Genomic DNA, 16,040 nt, shown 5'->3' with positions numbered 1-16,040 from the left:
CCAGCTATTAAGTCGTCTGTTTTCATCGCAAAATTCCACAGTATTCTGGACATCTGTGTTGGTGAATCTTTTGCAATTTGTTCAATGAACAATGGAGACAGCAAAGAAGAAAGCTGTAGGTGGGAAGCGGTGTATTGCAGCAGGTGTTGTGCCGGATAACGCACCCCCGCCGTAGAATGCACCCCTTGACTGGTGTGCTGGATAACACAGCCGGCGTTTCATTGTTTACATTCCCGGAAGATGACAGTCAAGCTTTACCATTGGCCTGTGGAGAACTGGGACAACAGAGACTCTTACCAGGAGGACTATGAGTTGGATGCGCAGACATGGTACCGTGAGTACGCATGCAAATGCGGCTTCCAAACATTTGATCGCTTGCCCGTACGTGCGTGCCGCTATGTGCATGTCACGTACGTAACTTTGGGGACTTTGGGGAAATATTTGTGCTGTATGAACTTTGGGGAGGTGAACGGTACTTTGGGCTGTGGGATCCAGTGTGTTGTGCAGGTGTTTGAGTTGTATTGGCGGGTTATATGGACGGGAGGGGGGAGGTGTTTGTTATGCGGGATTAATTTGTGGCATATTAAATATAAGCCTGGTTGTGTTGTGGCTAATAGAGTATATATATGTCTTGTGTTTATTTACTGTTTTAGTCATTCCCAGCTGAATATCAGGTCCCACCCGCCTCTCACAGCATCTTCCCTATCTGAATCGCTCCCACTGCCCTCGAGTCCTTCACTCTCACATTCCTCATCCACAAATCTTTCATCCTCGCTCAAATTAATGGGGAAATCGTCGCTTTCTTGGTCCTAATCGCTCTCGCTGCTGGTAGCCATGATTGTAAACAATGTGCGGATGTGAGGATCTCCACAACCTGTGACGTCACGCTACTCGTCTGCTACTTCCGGTACAGGCAAGGCTTTTTTATCAGCGACCAAAAGTTGCGATGTTTATCGTCGATGTTCTCTACTAAATCCTTTCAGCAAAAATATGGCAATATCGCGAAATGATCAAGTATGACACATAGAATGGACCTGCTATCCCCGTTTAAATAAGAAAATCGCATTTCAGTAGGCCTTTAAGTGAGAAGAATAAGAAGCGCAATCAATTTAGCGCCGCCCTAGTGGCTCCCTGGACCTCTTTCAGAGATGTGTGAAAATGGAAAAAGATGAAGAAAAAAAAAAGTATTTTTTGTTTTAATATACTTTCTGTAGGAGGACAAACCTTCCTAATTGTTAGAAATCCCACTGTTTACGTTATACATGCTTCACTGATGAGAGTATTTGGCAAGCACCGTTTTGCCCTACTAATTTCAGCGATCCTTGAACTCATCGTAGTTTGTTTGCGTGCACAACTTTCTCTGATGCTGCCACAGAAAGACGTGTTTTATGCCACTCCTTCTTTGTCTCATTTTGTCCACCAAACTTTTTATACTGTGCATGAATGCACAAAAGGTGAGCTTTGTTGATTTTATTGATTTGCTGGAGTGCTTATCAGGCATATTTGGTCAATCCATGACCGCAAGCGAATCGATATTAACATGCTATTTAGGCTAGCTGTATGTACATATTGCATCATTATGCCTCGTTTGTATGTATATTTGAGCTAATTTACTTATGTCCTCTGTGTATTTAAGTTATATTTGCATGTCTCGTGACACATTATCTGTATGTAATATTGGCTGCATTTCTCATAGTTGTTTGTGTGCCATGTTGTTCCAGACCACAGCAAACGTTACCCAGCTTGCAAAGATTGTAATAAATCCATTCGAAGAAGACAGCCTGCTGTCACATCTACACCTTTGGCCATTCTAAGACAGTCATTTCCAGAAGTTATATCATCCTGTGAGAAGCCTCCATTTTACTAATGATTTCCAATGTTGCAAATAAAAATACAACTTTTCTGTCAACAAAGATTTGCGTCAGCCTTTGATAGTAGGCTATTATAGCTAATATAGACACTTACATCATGTGTTGCCTTCATTATTAACACTTATAACGTATAATGTAGCGTCCTGGAAGAGTTAGTGCTGCACGGGGTTCTGGGTATTTGTTCTGTTGTGTTTATGTTGTGTTACGGTGCAGATGTTCTCCCGAAATGTGTTTGTCATTCTTGTTTGGTGTGGGTTCACAGTGTGGCGCATATTTGTAACAGTGTTAAAGTTGTTTATACGGCCACCCTCAGTGTGACCTGTATGGCCTTGCATTCACTTGTGTGTGTGAAAAGCCGTAGATATTATGTGATTGGGCCGGCACGCCCAAGTCTTTAAGGTTTATTGGTGCTCTGTACTTCTCCCTACGTCCGTGTAAACAACGGTGTTTTAAAAAGTCATACATTTTACTTTTTGAAACCGATACCGATAATTTCCGATATTTTAAAGCATTTATCGGCCGATAATATCGGCAGTCCGATATTATCGGACATCCCTAATTACACTACATACCTCCATTTATACATTATATTGCTTTCATTTATTTTCACGTAAAAAAATAAAACATTTTAAGGCGCGGCGACTTTTATTTTATTTTGTTTTCATTTTAACGAACTGCGCATGCAAGTGGCGTCTAGGCCACACCGGGGCCAGATTGGGGCCACATGCACGTTTACACTGGAGTCTGATAAAAATCACATTTTACTTGCAGTGTAAACAGTCAGACGGGCAAAAATCCAGTTTGGACCACTTTGGCCTGCAGTGGTCCACGTCGATAAAGGACGTGCAAACTGGCAGTTGCTAGGAAATGGCTCAAATAAATAGATTCAAAAATAAAAATATAACATATCTATTCAGCAATGTGTTCTAGTTTTATAGCTGCTGAATTCTAAAGGGACTGATTAAAACAAATTAATTTGATGCGTTTTTGTGTCTTTTTACATTATATGTATACAATTGTCTGTCGATATATTATTATAACATATCTCCTAGATGAAATGTCTTGTAATATGCATTTACTTGCGTTCGGATGGTTCCAGACGCGCTCTAAAAAATAGTTACTGTATTTTGCGAAACCACAGGGCACACCGGATTATAAGGCCCATTATAGGAGTCATATTATTATTTTTTTTTATTCAAAATTGAAAACACTTCCTTGTGTTCTACATTCAGACTTTACTCCAATCAATAACAGAGCAACATCTCCTTATCCGGAAACAACAACAAGGCCGGAAATGTGTCCCGTGAAAAACCTTCTGACCGGAACTCTCTAATAACTAAAGTTCCTTGGGTGAATAATGTAAACTCACTACACCGGTATGTTTTAGCGCTTTCATGGCGAGTTTACTGACAGATATAAGTAAGAACTTTACACTACTTTATATTAGAAATGGCAACAGCGGAGGATGAATGTCCCATAACAAGAAGATAGAGAACAAGAAGAAGCTTATCGACTATGGCATCACCACGGACTACAAAGGCGGACACGCGCAATTTTTCAGGATTAATGCAGATCTCAAATACAGATTAGCAGGTACCAAAAGGTAAGAAAAGTTGCTTTTGCATAATATTGTGAAACAAAACACTAGATAATATGTCTTACCTTATACACACACCATAATAATAATACTCCTATGTTTAATGCGCCGACAATCCATCAAGAGGCTTCATAGCTTACCAAAGTCGTACTAAAACATTTTGAAAGATTTTTGAGCGCCGTGTGTAATATATTTTCAATGGAACATATACAATGTTGCTGTTGTTTACTTGAGTCCTATTGCCATCATAGTGCAGTCTACACATATCTCTTATGTTTGACTGCCATCTACTGGTCACACTTATCATTACACCATGTACCGAATAAAATTGCTTCGAGGTCGGTAAGCAAAACCAGAATTATTCCGTACATTGGGCACACCGGGTTAAAAGACACACTGTTGAGTTTTGAGGGGAAAAACAAGGATTTTAAGTGCACCTTATAGTGTGGAAAATACGGTACTGTTGTTGACAGATTGCGATTCTATACTGCAGAAAAGGTGTTACAGATGACAACATCATGATAACATGACTGTGGAGGGAAATGAGTTCACACAAAAATAAATGACATTAAATTAAATGAAATAGAGTGGTCTGCACCAATTTTGCACTTCTTACTTATTGTACATGTAGTCTTAGTAGATCACACGCAACATGCCCAGTAATAGTACACACCATTTTATAGTAATTCAGATCTCAGTAGATTGGCCCCTAAGTCTTTTTTTGCTTTTTTCTCACTCTTACTGTTATTTTTTTCTCGACAATATGCTGCGAGCCCACAAAACTCGAGCTGTGGGCCGAGAATGGCCCCCAACCCACAGACTCCTCTTTCTGAATTAATATGTGTTTTGCCTTTTAAACAGAATATTATTCATCCCAAAAATTAAATGAAAATCACTTAAGTGTTTCCCGAGCACGCTTTTTCACTCTGAAGTCGCAAAAAAAAAAAACCTGCATTGAACTAACGACATAAAAATAAATAACGACAATGGAAAACTTCTTCTGCAACGTTTTACCTAAAAGGAGACTGAGGGCAGCAATAAAAAACAGCAAAGTGTAGACTGTGGATCAACAGAGTAAGCTAATGTTAGCATGTTTTTTTTTTTCATTTTGTCACCCGTATGGTATTGACTCCACCAGGTACTAAGTATAGTGCCTCCTTGTGCCAGTTTTTGCGAGTAGAGCCTTGTTGAGTGTCACTGTGCGCAAGGTGCTACTATGACAGTTCTTCCGTTAAGCCCTCAGTTTCCTGCTCCGAGTCACGGTATTGGCCAGTAGATGCAGGCGAGCGTGTGCGAGGCGGTCCCTGGCGCTTGACGGAACCATGTGAAGTCACAGCAGGCGGGGCCACATGGTTAGATCAAGCACAAGAGACAGCTGCACGAGCCAGAGCGCAGGTCCACACACAGGAGGCGGGATGGGCAGGGAAAATACTGAGCGGTTAAAACAAGAAGATCCGCACGGGGAAGAAGGCGGAGCCATAAAACTGCTGCGATGTAATCAGAGGAAGAGGGGGAGCAAGAACAAGGGAGGGTCCAAAGCAAGGAGGGCAGCCAGAACCAGTTTTAGGAGAGATCCAAAGACTCTAACTCAGATATTATCAACTTGATGTGAGGGAAAGTGCACGCTCACCTGTGCAGCGGAACTTCTTGCCTTTAACCTGGCTGATGCGTTTGTTGGCCAGTCTTCTGGGGTGGCTGCAGCGTGCACCGCTGGTCTCGATGGGGTTGTCAAACAAGAAGTCCGCCAGCCACTTCAGGTGACAGTCGCACATGAAAGGATTCTGGGCCAGATGGCTGATGAAAAGTGAGAATATTTTGTCAACAAGTAAGTACAGGTTTTGGTCGAATGGTCGGTCGATATGTCGGTTGATTGGTAAAATCGATAGCTCAGTCGATAGATACCGACCTATCAACCCACCAACCTGTTGACCTATAGTTCAGGCGATAGGTTGTTCGAAAGGTCGTTTGATATGTCGGTTGATTGATATAATCGATAGCTCGGCCGATTGGTACCGACCAATTGACCAATAGTTCAGTTGATAGGTTGGGCAATAGGTCGAGCGATAGGTCGGGTGATAGGTCGGGCAATAGGTCGGGCAATGGATTATTCAATAGGGCGTTTGGTATGTCGGTTGACTGATAAAATCAATAGCGCGGTTGATTGGTACCTACCTATTGACCAATAGTTTAGTTGATAAGTCGGTCGATAGGTCGATCGGGCAATAGGTCGGGCAATAAGTTAGTCGATAGGTTGGTCGATTTGTCGTTGATAAATATAGTCAATATTGATTGGTACCAACCTATCAATATACCAACCTATTGACCAATAGTTCAGTTGATTGATTGGTCGGTCGATAGGTCGGGCGATTGATATAATTGATAGCTCTGTCGATAGGTACCGACCTATCTACCCACCAACCTGTTGACCTATAGTTCAGGCGATAGGTTGTTCGATAGGTCATTTGATATGTCAGTTGATTGATATAATCGATAGCTCGGTCAATTGGTACCGACCTTTTGACCAATAGGTCGGTCGATAGGTCGGTCGATAGGTTGGTTGATTGATATAATCGATAGCTTTGTCGATAGGTACCGGCCTATAAACCCACCAACCTATAGTTCAGGCGATAGGTTGTTCGATAAGTCGTTTGATATGTCGGTTGATTGATATAATCGATAGCTTGGTCGATTGGTACCGACCAATTGACCAATAGTTCAGTTGATAGTTCGGGCGATAGGTCGGGCGATAGGTCGAGCGATCGATCAGTCGATAGGTCGGTCGATAGGTCGAGCAATAGGTCGGTCGATAAGGCGTTTGCTATGTCGGTTGACTGATATAATCGATAGCCCGGTCGATTGGTACCTACTAATTGACCAATAGTTCGGGCGATAGGTTGGTCGATAGGTCGGTCGGGCAATAGGTTAGTTGATATGTCGGTGGATTTGTCGTTGATAAATATAATCAATATTGATTGGTACCAACCTATCAATCCACCAACCTATTGACCAATAGTTCAGTTGATAAGTCGGGCGATAGATCGGTCGATATGTCAAGCGATATGTCAGGCGATAGGTCGGGCGGTAGGACGGGCGACAGGTCGGGCGACAGGTCGGGCGACAGGTCGGGCGACAGGTCGGGCGACAGGTTGAGCAATAGGTCGGGCAACAGGTCAAGCAATAGGTTGTTCAATAGGGCGTTTGATATGTTGGTTGACTGATATAATCGATAGCGCGGTCGATTGGTACCTACCTATTGACCAATAGTTCGGGCGATGAGTCGTCCGATAAGTCGTGCGATAGGTCAGGCGATAGGTCGGTCGGGCTATAGGTTAGTCTATAGGTCGATGGATTTGTCGTTGATCAATATAATCAATATTGATTGGTACCAAGCTATCAACCAATAGTTCAGTTGATAGGCCGGGCGATAGGTCGGGCGGTAGGTGGGGCAATAGGTCGGGCGAAGGGTCGGTCTATGGGTTGGGCGATTGGTCGGGCGATTGGTCGGCTGATTGATATAATCGATAGCTCGGTCGATTGGTAGCGACCTATCAACCCACCGACCTATTGACCAATAGTTCGGGCGATAGGTTGGTCGAAAGGTCGCTCGATAGGTCGGGCAATCGGTCGGTCGATCAGTATAGTCGATTGGTATAGCCAATAGGTCATTCGATAGGTCAGCCGGCGGGCTGGTCGTTTGGTCGGTCGGTTTGTCCTTCAGTTTGTCCGTTGCTCAATCGATCGGTCAGCCGGTCGATTGATAGGTTGCCCGGTCTGTCCGTTCGTCAGTCGTCCGTCCGTCGGTCCGTAGATCATTTAGGGTTTATTAAGTAACAAATGGTAGAAAAGCAGCACGATTGCAGTAGCCCTGAGTACAATCATATACTTTTTTTTTTTTTTTAGTTTCAGGTACTTACAGCGTTTTAATGGACCGCAGTGGCGCAAAAAGTCCTTTGCTGATGGTTTGTAACTTGTTGTCATACAGCGACAGCAGGTTGAGGTTGTGCAAGTCTTGGAAGGTATTGACGCGGAGACAGTTGATCTTGTTGGCGTTCAAGAGTCTGAAACACAAAGTTTGTTCCAAATTTTTTTGCAGAATAACATTGTCTGGCAGGTAAAAGATCAAATAATTCTGATGGTAATGAGGGGTGCTATAACCTTGGTCTATGAATAGGCACCCTAACGTGAAGAAAAATGACTCGTCCTCATTGTCTTTGCTTGGCTTCACTTTATAATGGAAAAGCCTGGAACATTAGTAGTGTTCTGCTGGTGGACTGCAGCGCTTGCATGGACCATATGTCACAGTCAGCTCCAGTGAAGCAGCTCCATATCTATTTATTTCTACCATATGCTGCGGTAGATGTTAAAATGCATTCGTTTGGACTGAATTGGGATATCACTGCTCATGTGTATGTTATGTTCTCATCACATATGCACCTGTTGCCCTGCATGGAACCCACTCGGCTCCTTTGACAAAAGCAGATACTGTTAGTAGTACTTTAGTGGTTCCAGTTGTGCTGAATCAATACCACAAGAAAAATTAGAGGACGCGGGGCAAGATATGAAATATAAACCCCAATAAATAAACCCCAATGCTAACTTTGGCTGACCCTGCTTCTTCCTTGTAACACATAAGCGTCCTCTAATGGCCACTTTTCAGCGCCGACTCAACTTTCCAGGCTATCAACACTTTTTCACTGACAAATACAGGCACTAAGTTTATGTTTCTAGTACAGTGGTACAACATTTTTTTTTTTTTTTGCCAAACTGTCCCCCCAGTTTTAATATACCATATTTTTGGAGTATAAGTCGCACCGGAGTATAAGTCGCACCTGCCGAAAATGCATAATAAAGAAGGAAAAAAACATATATAAATCGCACTGTAGCCCGGCCAAACTATAAAAATAACTGCGACTTATAGTCCGAAGAATACGGTACCTTCTTTAATATTGCACAACTAAACATAAAGTGTAAACAAATATCCATTCAAAGAGAAAGTACTCACAGGAGCTGTAGTGACACCAGGCCTTCGAACAGCCCTTTGGGAAGCTCCGTGATCTTGTTGCCGTACAGAACCCTGCACAAGACAAGTCCACAAGGCTAGGAAGAGGCTAAAATGTGCAAACTCATGCGTAGATAAAACTTATTTTCAGTCTCATTTTATGTATTTTATGCAAAAATAAAACATTTTTTGGACCATTTCATCTTAACGTGTACGCTGGTGTGTGTGTTCTTGTATTTCTACCCTTCTTGAGACATCAACAAGGAACAGTACCTTCCATATGAGGAGGTGTGAACAAGTTAGGACATAAATCATGGTCCCAATACGGAACTAATAGAGAATGTCTCATTATGTGGTGAAATCTATCAAAATGAGGGTGGTCCCAAAAAGGAAGCATTTTTCAAATTGACTGTGTGGGTTTTAAAAGTTATCCCCCTTTGGTCAACATATGAAATAACAAGTGTGCGTAAGAAATTTAAATGCACTCCTTTTGGCCAAAATTAATAAAGAAATTAAAATAAATATGTATATAGAGACATACTGTAATGACTTGAAGTAAATAATGAAGATTAAAAAACAATTACAAACAAAACATAAAAAAATAATAATACATTAACTAAAAGCAGTCTTTTTCTCACAATGTGTCGACTTTTTTCTTATAAAATTGGGAACAATTTCTCATATTCTTTCTGTTTCTGTAATATTGCAATATTTCTCGTAAAATTATTACTTTTTCATGTAAAATTATTACTTTTTCATGCAAAACGATGAAATTTATCATATAAAATTCTGACTTCTATCACAATATTGCCAATTGTTTTGCTATTCTTGTAAAATAGTGACACTCTAAGTAAAATGATGACTTTTGTCATCATTCTGCCAAGTAAACAATCTGATCATTATTATAATATTGTCAACATTTTAAAGTCTTCTTCTAAAATTGCGACCTATGTCGAGTAAAATTTGGACTCTTTTCATAAAATTGCCAAAAATGTTAGCTTTTTCTTGTACAATTGCGACTGTTATTGAGTAAAATTCCAACTTTTATCAAAATATTGCACACATGTTCAATTATTCTTGTCAAATTTTGACTTGCGTTGAGTAAAATGACGACTTTTATTATAATACTGCCAAAATTCTAAGTTTTTCTTGTGAAATTGTGACCTTTTCCTTGTGAAATTCCAACTCATTTTTCACCACAAGCTTTTTTTATATTTGCATAGTATGTATATATTATTAATGTTGTAAATACACTTCTTTATATATCTAGAAAGGGTGGTCCTAAAGAAGTAGGCATTTTTCTCAGGTCTCAAGAAGGTAAGAAATACAAGAATATGTGTGTGTACGTGTGTGTGAGTTCTTGTATTTCTACCCTTCTTGAGACACCAACAAGGAAAAGTAGCTTCCATATGAGGAGGTGTGAACAAGTTAGGACATAAATCATGGTCCCAATACGGAAAACCATTGCATCCATCCATCCATTTTCTACCGCTTGTCCCTCTTGGGGTGGCGGGGGGTGATGGAGCCTCTTTTAGCTGCATTCTGGCGGTAGGCGGGGTACACCCTGGACAAGTCGCCACCTCATTGCATCTAATAGAGAATGTCTCATTAGCACCCCTGGTGGTGACATCTTTTAAAATGAGGGTGGTCCCAAAAAGGAGTGATTTTTAAAATTGACTGTGTTGGGTTTTAAAAGTGCTGCCCCTCTGGTCAACATATGAAATAACAAGTGTGTGTAAAAAATTTAAATGCGCTCCCTTTGGCCCAAATTAATAAAAACATTTAAATAAATATGTATATAGAGACATACTGCAATAACTTGACATAAATAATGAAGATTAAAAAACAATTACAAACAAAAAATAAAAAAATAATAATACATTAACTAAAAGCAGTCTTTTTCTCACAATGTATTGACTTTTTTCTTATACAATTGGGAACAAATTCTCATATTCTTTGTTTCTGTAATATTGCAATATTTTCTCGTAAAATGATTACTTTTTAATGCAAAATGGCAACATTTGTCATGACATGTCTGACTTTTATCACAATATTGCCAGTTGTTCTGCTTGACATTTTTTGAGTAAAATTACGACTTTTGTCATCATTTTGCCAAGTAAAAATTCAGATTATTATAATATTGCCAACATTTTAAAGTTTTCTTCTAAAATAGCGACCTTTGTCGAGTAAAATTCAATCCAATCCAATCCACTTTAATTATATAGCACATTTAAACAACAAAATGTTTCCAAAATGCTGCACGGCAATATTAAAAACAATATTCAAATATTATCCTTAGCTCCACCAATGACTGAATTAAAAAATAAAAAATAAAATAAAATACAAAATTGGAACTCTTTTCATAAAATTGCCAACAATTTTAGCTTTTTCTTGTAAAATTGCCACTGTTATTGAGTAAAATTCAAACTTGTATCAAAACATTGCACAAATGTTCAGTTTTTCTTGTAAAATTTTGACTTGCGTTGAGTAAAATGACGACTTTTATTATAATACTGCCAAAATTAAAAGTTTTTCTTATGAAATTGTGACCTTTTTCTTGGGAAATTCCAACTCATTTTTCACCACAAGCTTTTTTTATATTTGCATAGTATGTATATATTATTAATGTTGTAAATACACTTCTTTATATATCTAGAAAGGGTGCTCCTAAAGAGCTAAGCATTTTTCTCAGGTCTCAAGAAGGTAAGAAATACAATTATGTGTGTGTGTGTGTGTGTGTGTGTGTGTGTGTGTGTGTGTGTGTGTCACTCCTAACACCCAGCAGAGTTCACCTTGCCCGCCCTTTCTTGTCCGTCTGTCCGTCTCCTTTTCACACTACTGATTGATTCAAATTAAACTGTCCTTCATGTTCTTATCACACTCAGTCCGTACAGCAAACAACACAGAGGGTGATTACACACACACACACACACACACACACACACACACACACACACACATACACACACACACACACACACACGTGTTCCTCAGCCACTATATTCCTATTCGCTGAACTCCGGCGTGGTACTTACAGCGAGGTGAGCGAGCGGAGGCCACTGAAGGCATCGGCGGCGATGTCAGAAATCTGGTTCTTGCTCAGGTCTCTGGAGGAGGGGGAGGAAGTGCATTAGTGATACACGTGTCCTCCGACTGTCGCTGACAGCGCACGTCAGCAGAGGTCAAGGCGGGGTGGGGGGGGGAGAGGAAGTAGGTGTAAGTAAATGAGGTAGGGGATGACGGACAGCGAGACGGGATGGAATGAGAAGGACGCGAGGGGAGGGAAAGGAGAGGAAAAGCAGACACGTTAAGCGCTCACATGCATGACGTGGGATTTATTATTGAATGCTCCCATGGCGGGATGATGATTGGGTGCTTGAGTGATGACCTCACGGCCTTGCACGTGTCTGCCTGTCATGAAGGAATCTGCAGCTGGGAGCATGAGGAAGACCATATATGGGCGTGGGGGTCTTTACTTCCAATACCGATATTGGACTGCAATCCGATATTGGCAGGAATTGTAATACCGTATTTTTCGGAGTATAAGTCGCACCGGAGTATAAGTCGCACCGGCCGAAAATGCATAATAAAGAAGAAAAAAAAAAAACATATATAAGTCGCACTGGAGTATAAGTCGCATTTTTGGGGGGAAATGTATTTGATAAAAGCCAACACCAAGAATAGACATTTGAAAGGCAATTTAAAATAAATAAAGAATATTGAACAACAGGCTGAATAAGTGTACGTTATATGACGCATAAAGAAACTATACACCGTATTTTTCGGACTATAAGTCGCATTTTTTTTAATAGTTTGGCTGGGCTCCAGTGCGATTTATATATGTTTTTTTCCTTCTTCATGATGCATTTTCAGCAGGTGCGACTTATACTCCGGTGTGACTTATACTCCGAAAAATACGGTACACAGTAGATCTTACTCACGGTTGGAACTAAAAAAAATGTAATATAGTGCAAAAGTTCATTGATGTTAGCAGTTCAACTTCAAATGTGAAACTAATGTCATATACATTTCTTACATGCAAAGTGAGATATGTCAATACTTAATTTGTTAAAATTTTGACTTAGTTTTTGAAAACCCCAAATTGTCTGTGAATTTCAATTCAAGGTTTTCACAGGCTGGAAGCCATAATAATTAAACTTATATAAAAATAAGGCTTGGAATATTTTATTTGTCTGTTATGAGCTGATATTAGTTTCACTTTGCAAGTCTAATTGCTGGAATTAACCAACTTTTGCACAATATTCAAAATGTCAGCGCTTCACTTATACTAGTGTTTTTTATGGAATGCAAGTAAAAAAAAAAATAATCCCAACAGTACGCCTCTGCTTCAGTCAGTATATTCATTGTCTTGCAATATAAAGTTTATAAAAACATCAGAATACCAACACAGGCTTAGTCGCTTATTTTTTTTCTTTCAAAGCGTTAAAAGAGCCCAAAGAGTTGAACTTTATTTTTGGAGTTGAACATTGAACAGATAAACGCTTGAACTTCTAACAGGACTGACACTTTTGAAGTGGAGTGACAATTAGCGTTTTGGCGACACCCAGTGGTCACAATAATTAATTAAGAATGATGGAGTACGTTGGATGATCCAGATACGTTGGTTGGTAGATACTTTCTAATATGCTTCTGCCAATGTGGGCCAAATCAGATTTTTTTTACACCGCAAGGAAAATGTGAATATTTTTTTTTGAGGCTTTGTTTTTTATCAACTTGCGTGTTTGTTATGAATTTGCTGTCAATGTTTTAAGTGTTCCTTGTACAAAACCCTAAACCAGTGAAGTTGTCACATTGTGTAAATGGTAAATAAAAACAGAATACAATGATTTGCAAATCCTTTTCAACTTATATTCAATTGAATGGGCTGCAAAGACAAGATATTTAACGTTTGAACTGGAAAACTTTATATTTTGCCACCAGTAGTATTAATAATATTTGTACATGTTCACCAGTATTATTTATTTTTGCAAATCCTTTTCAACTTATATTCAATTGAATAGACTGCAAAGACAAGATATTTAATGTTCCAACAGAGAAACCTAATTTTTTTTGCAAATAATCATTAACTTAGAATTTAATGGCAGCAACACATTGCAAAAAAGTTGGCACAGGGACATTTTTACCACTGTGTTACATGGCCTTTCCTTTTAGCAACACTTAGTTGATGTACAGCTTAAGTTGTTCAACAATCCTGGGGTCTCCGTTGTCGTGTTTTACGCTTAATAATGCGCCACACATTTTAAATGGGAGGCCAGTCTAGTACCCGCACTCTTTTACTATGAAGCCACGTTGATGTAACACGTGGCTTGGCATTGTCTTGCTGAAATAAGCAGGGGCGTCCATGATAACGTTGTTTGGATGGCAACATATGTTGCTCCAAAACCTGCATGTACCTTTCAGCATTAATGGTGCCTTCACAGATGTGTAAGTTACCCATGTCTTGGGCACTAATACACCCCCATACCATCACAGATGCTGGCTTTTCAACTTTGCGCCTATAACAACTTGGATGGTTCTTTTCCTCTTTAGTCCAGAGGACATGACGTCCACAGTTTCCAAAATCAATTTGAAATGTGGACTCCTCAGACCACAGAACACTTTTAGACTTTGCATCAGTCCATCTGAGATGAGCTCGGGCCCAGCGAAGCCGGCGGCATTTCTGGGTGTTGTTGATAAATGGCTTTGGCTTTGCATAGTAGAGTTTTAACTTGCACTTACAGATGTAGCGACCAACTGTAGTTACTGACAGTGGTTTTCTGAAGTGTTCCTGAGACTATGTGGTGATATCCTTTACACACAATGTCGCTTTTTGATGCAGTACCGCCTAAGGGATCAAAAGTCCGTAATATCATCACTTACGTGCAGTAATTTCTCCAGATTCTCTGAACCTTTCGATGATATTACAGACCGTAGATGGTGAAATCCCTAAATTCCTTGCAATAGCTGGTTGAGAAATGTTGTTCTTAAACTGTTCAACAATTTGCTCAGGCATTTGTTGACAAAGTGGTAACCCTCGCCCCATCCTTGTTTGTGAATGACTGAATGGAAGCTGCTTTTACACCCAATCATGGCATCCACATGTTCCCAATTAGCCCGTTCACCTGTGGGATGTTCCAAATAAGTGTTTGATGAGCATTCCTCAACTTTCTCAGTCTTTTTTGCCACTTGTGCCAGCTTTTTTGAAACATGTTGCAGGCATCAAGTTCCAAATGAGCTAATATTTGCAAAAATTAACAAAGTTGTGCAGTTCGAACGTTAAATATATTGTCTTTGCAGTCTATTCAATTTAATATAAGTTGAAAAGGATTGTTGCTGCTTCGTCTAGATAACAAAACCAACGTAAGTTTTGATTAAGGACTTGTGAGGCCGTGCAGAACTCGCAGGGATTTCTTTGATTTGGGTGATTTTGGGGGGGGGGGGGGGGGGGGGTTGTGTTCTATTCAATATGGAAGGACTTACATCCTCTTGAGCTTCTTGTAGGAGGAGAAGGCTCCTGGCGGGACGCTTTTGATCAAGTTCTGCTCCAAACGACTGCCAAGACACACAAAGAAGAGTAGAAAGTCAACGTGAAAGTCACATCTTTATTAATACAATCGTGACTATGACACCAAGGTACTCGCTGCACATTTTATTTAACATATTTTTATTTCTGCATGCTTATTACTATCATTTTAACACGGGTTCACATCACAGGTGGAACCCAACTGCAGCAGAATTAAGTTGAACCACACAAATAGAATAAACGGCTCATTTTTAAACCGAACAAAACATGATGTGTGTGAACGCACCCTTTGCAGTGCAAATAGATTTGGCGCTACCGTTTCGACCTCGCGCATAAACACATTATAATGGGACTGTATAGTTCCAACTCCATACAGTAGACCATTGGTGTCAAACTCTGGCCCGTGGGCCAAATTTGCAACGCACACTTGATCAACAGCGATACAGGTCACACTGAGGGTAGCCGAATAAAAAACTTTAACACTGTTAGAAATATTCGCCACATTTTGAGCCCACACCAAACAAGAATGACAAACACATTTCGGGTGAACATCCGCACTGTAACACAACATAAACACAACAGAACAAATACCCAGAACCCTTTGCAGCACTAACTCTTCCGGGACGCTAAAAGGTGTGTGTGTGGGGGGGGGGGAGGTTTGGTGGTAGTGGGGGGTGTATTTTGTAGCGTCCCGAAAGAGTTAGTGCTGCAAAGGATTCTGGGTATTTGTTCTGTTGTGTTTATGTTGTGTTACGGTGCGGATGTTCTCCCGAAATGTGTTTGTCATTCTTATTTGGTGTGGATTCACAGTGTGGCGCATATTTGTAACAGTGTTAAAGTTTTTTTATACTGGTACCCTCAGTGTAACCTGTATCGCTGTTGATGAAGTATGCGTTGCATTCACTCGTGTGTGCGTACAGAAGCCGCACATATCTTGTGACTGGGTCTGAACGATGTTAGAATGGATGAAAAGCGGACGTGACGACAGCTCGTAGAGTACGCTAAAGGCAGTGCCTTTAAGGCACGCCTCCAAGACTGTGGTCCGGGTGG

The 16,040-nt window shown here is 40.3% G+C and overlaps 1 protein-coding gene across 2 annotated transcripts in view; it reads right to left on the bottom strand.

Moving 5' to 3' along the window:
• slit3 (slit homolog 3 (Drosophila)) overlaps window positions 1–16,040 on the bottom strand; it is a 615,812-nt gene that overhangs the window by 177,601 nt on the left and 422,171 nt on the right. For both annotated transcript variants that reach the window (XM_061976782.1, XM_061976783.1), the window contains 5 exons: window positions 14,948–15,019; window positions 11,503–11,574; window positions 8,471–8,542; window positions 7,383–7,526; window positions 5,099–5,262 (listed from right to left, as the gene is read on the bottom strand). In XM_061976782.1, the coding sequence (XP_061832766.1) occupies window positions 5,099–5,262; window positions 7,383–7,526; window positions 8,471–8,542; window positions 11,503–11,574; window positions 14,948–15,019 (524 nt within the window). The remainder of the gene's footprint in view (window positions 1–5,098; window positions 5,263–7,382; window positions 7,527–8,470; window positions 8,543–11,502; window positions 11,575–14,947; window positions 15,020–16,040) is intronic.

The sequence above is a fragment of the Nerophis lumbriciformis genome, linkage group LG16 (assembly GCF_033978685.3).
Source record: "Nerophis lumbriciformis linkage group LG16, RoL_Nlum_v2.1, whole genome shotgun sequence".
Lineage (NCBI taxonomy): Eukaryota > Metazoa > Chordata > Actinopteri > Syngnathiformes > Syngnathidae > Nerophis > Nerophis lumbriciformis.
The sequence above is the reverse complement of the archived record's forward strand: the minus strand, read 5'-3'. Positions and strand labels throughout refer to the sequence as shown.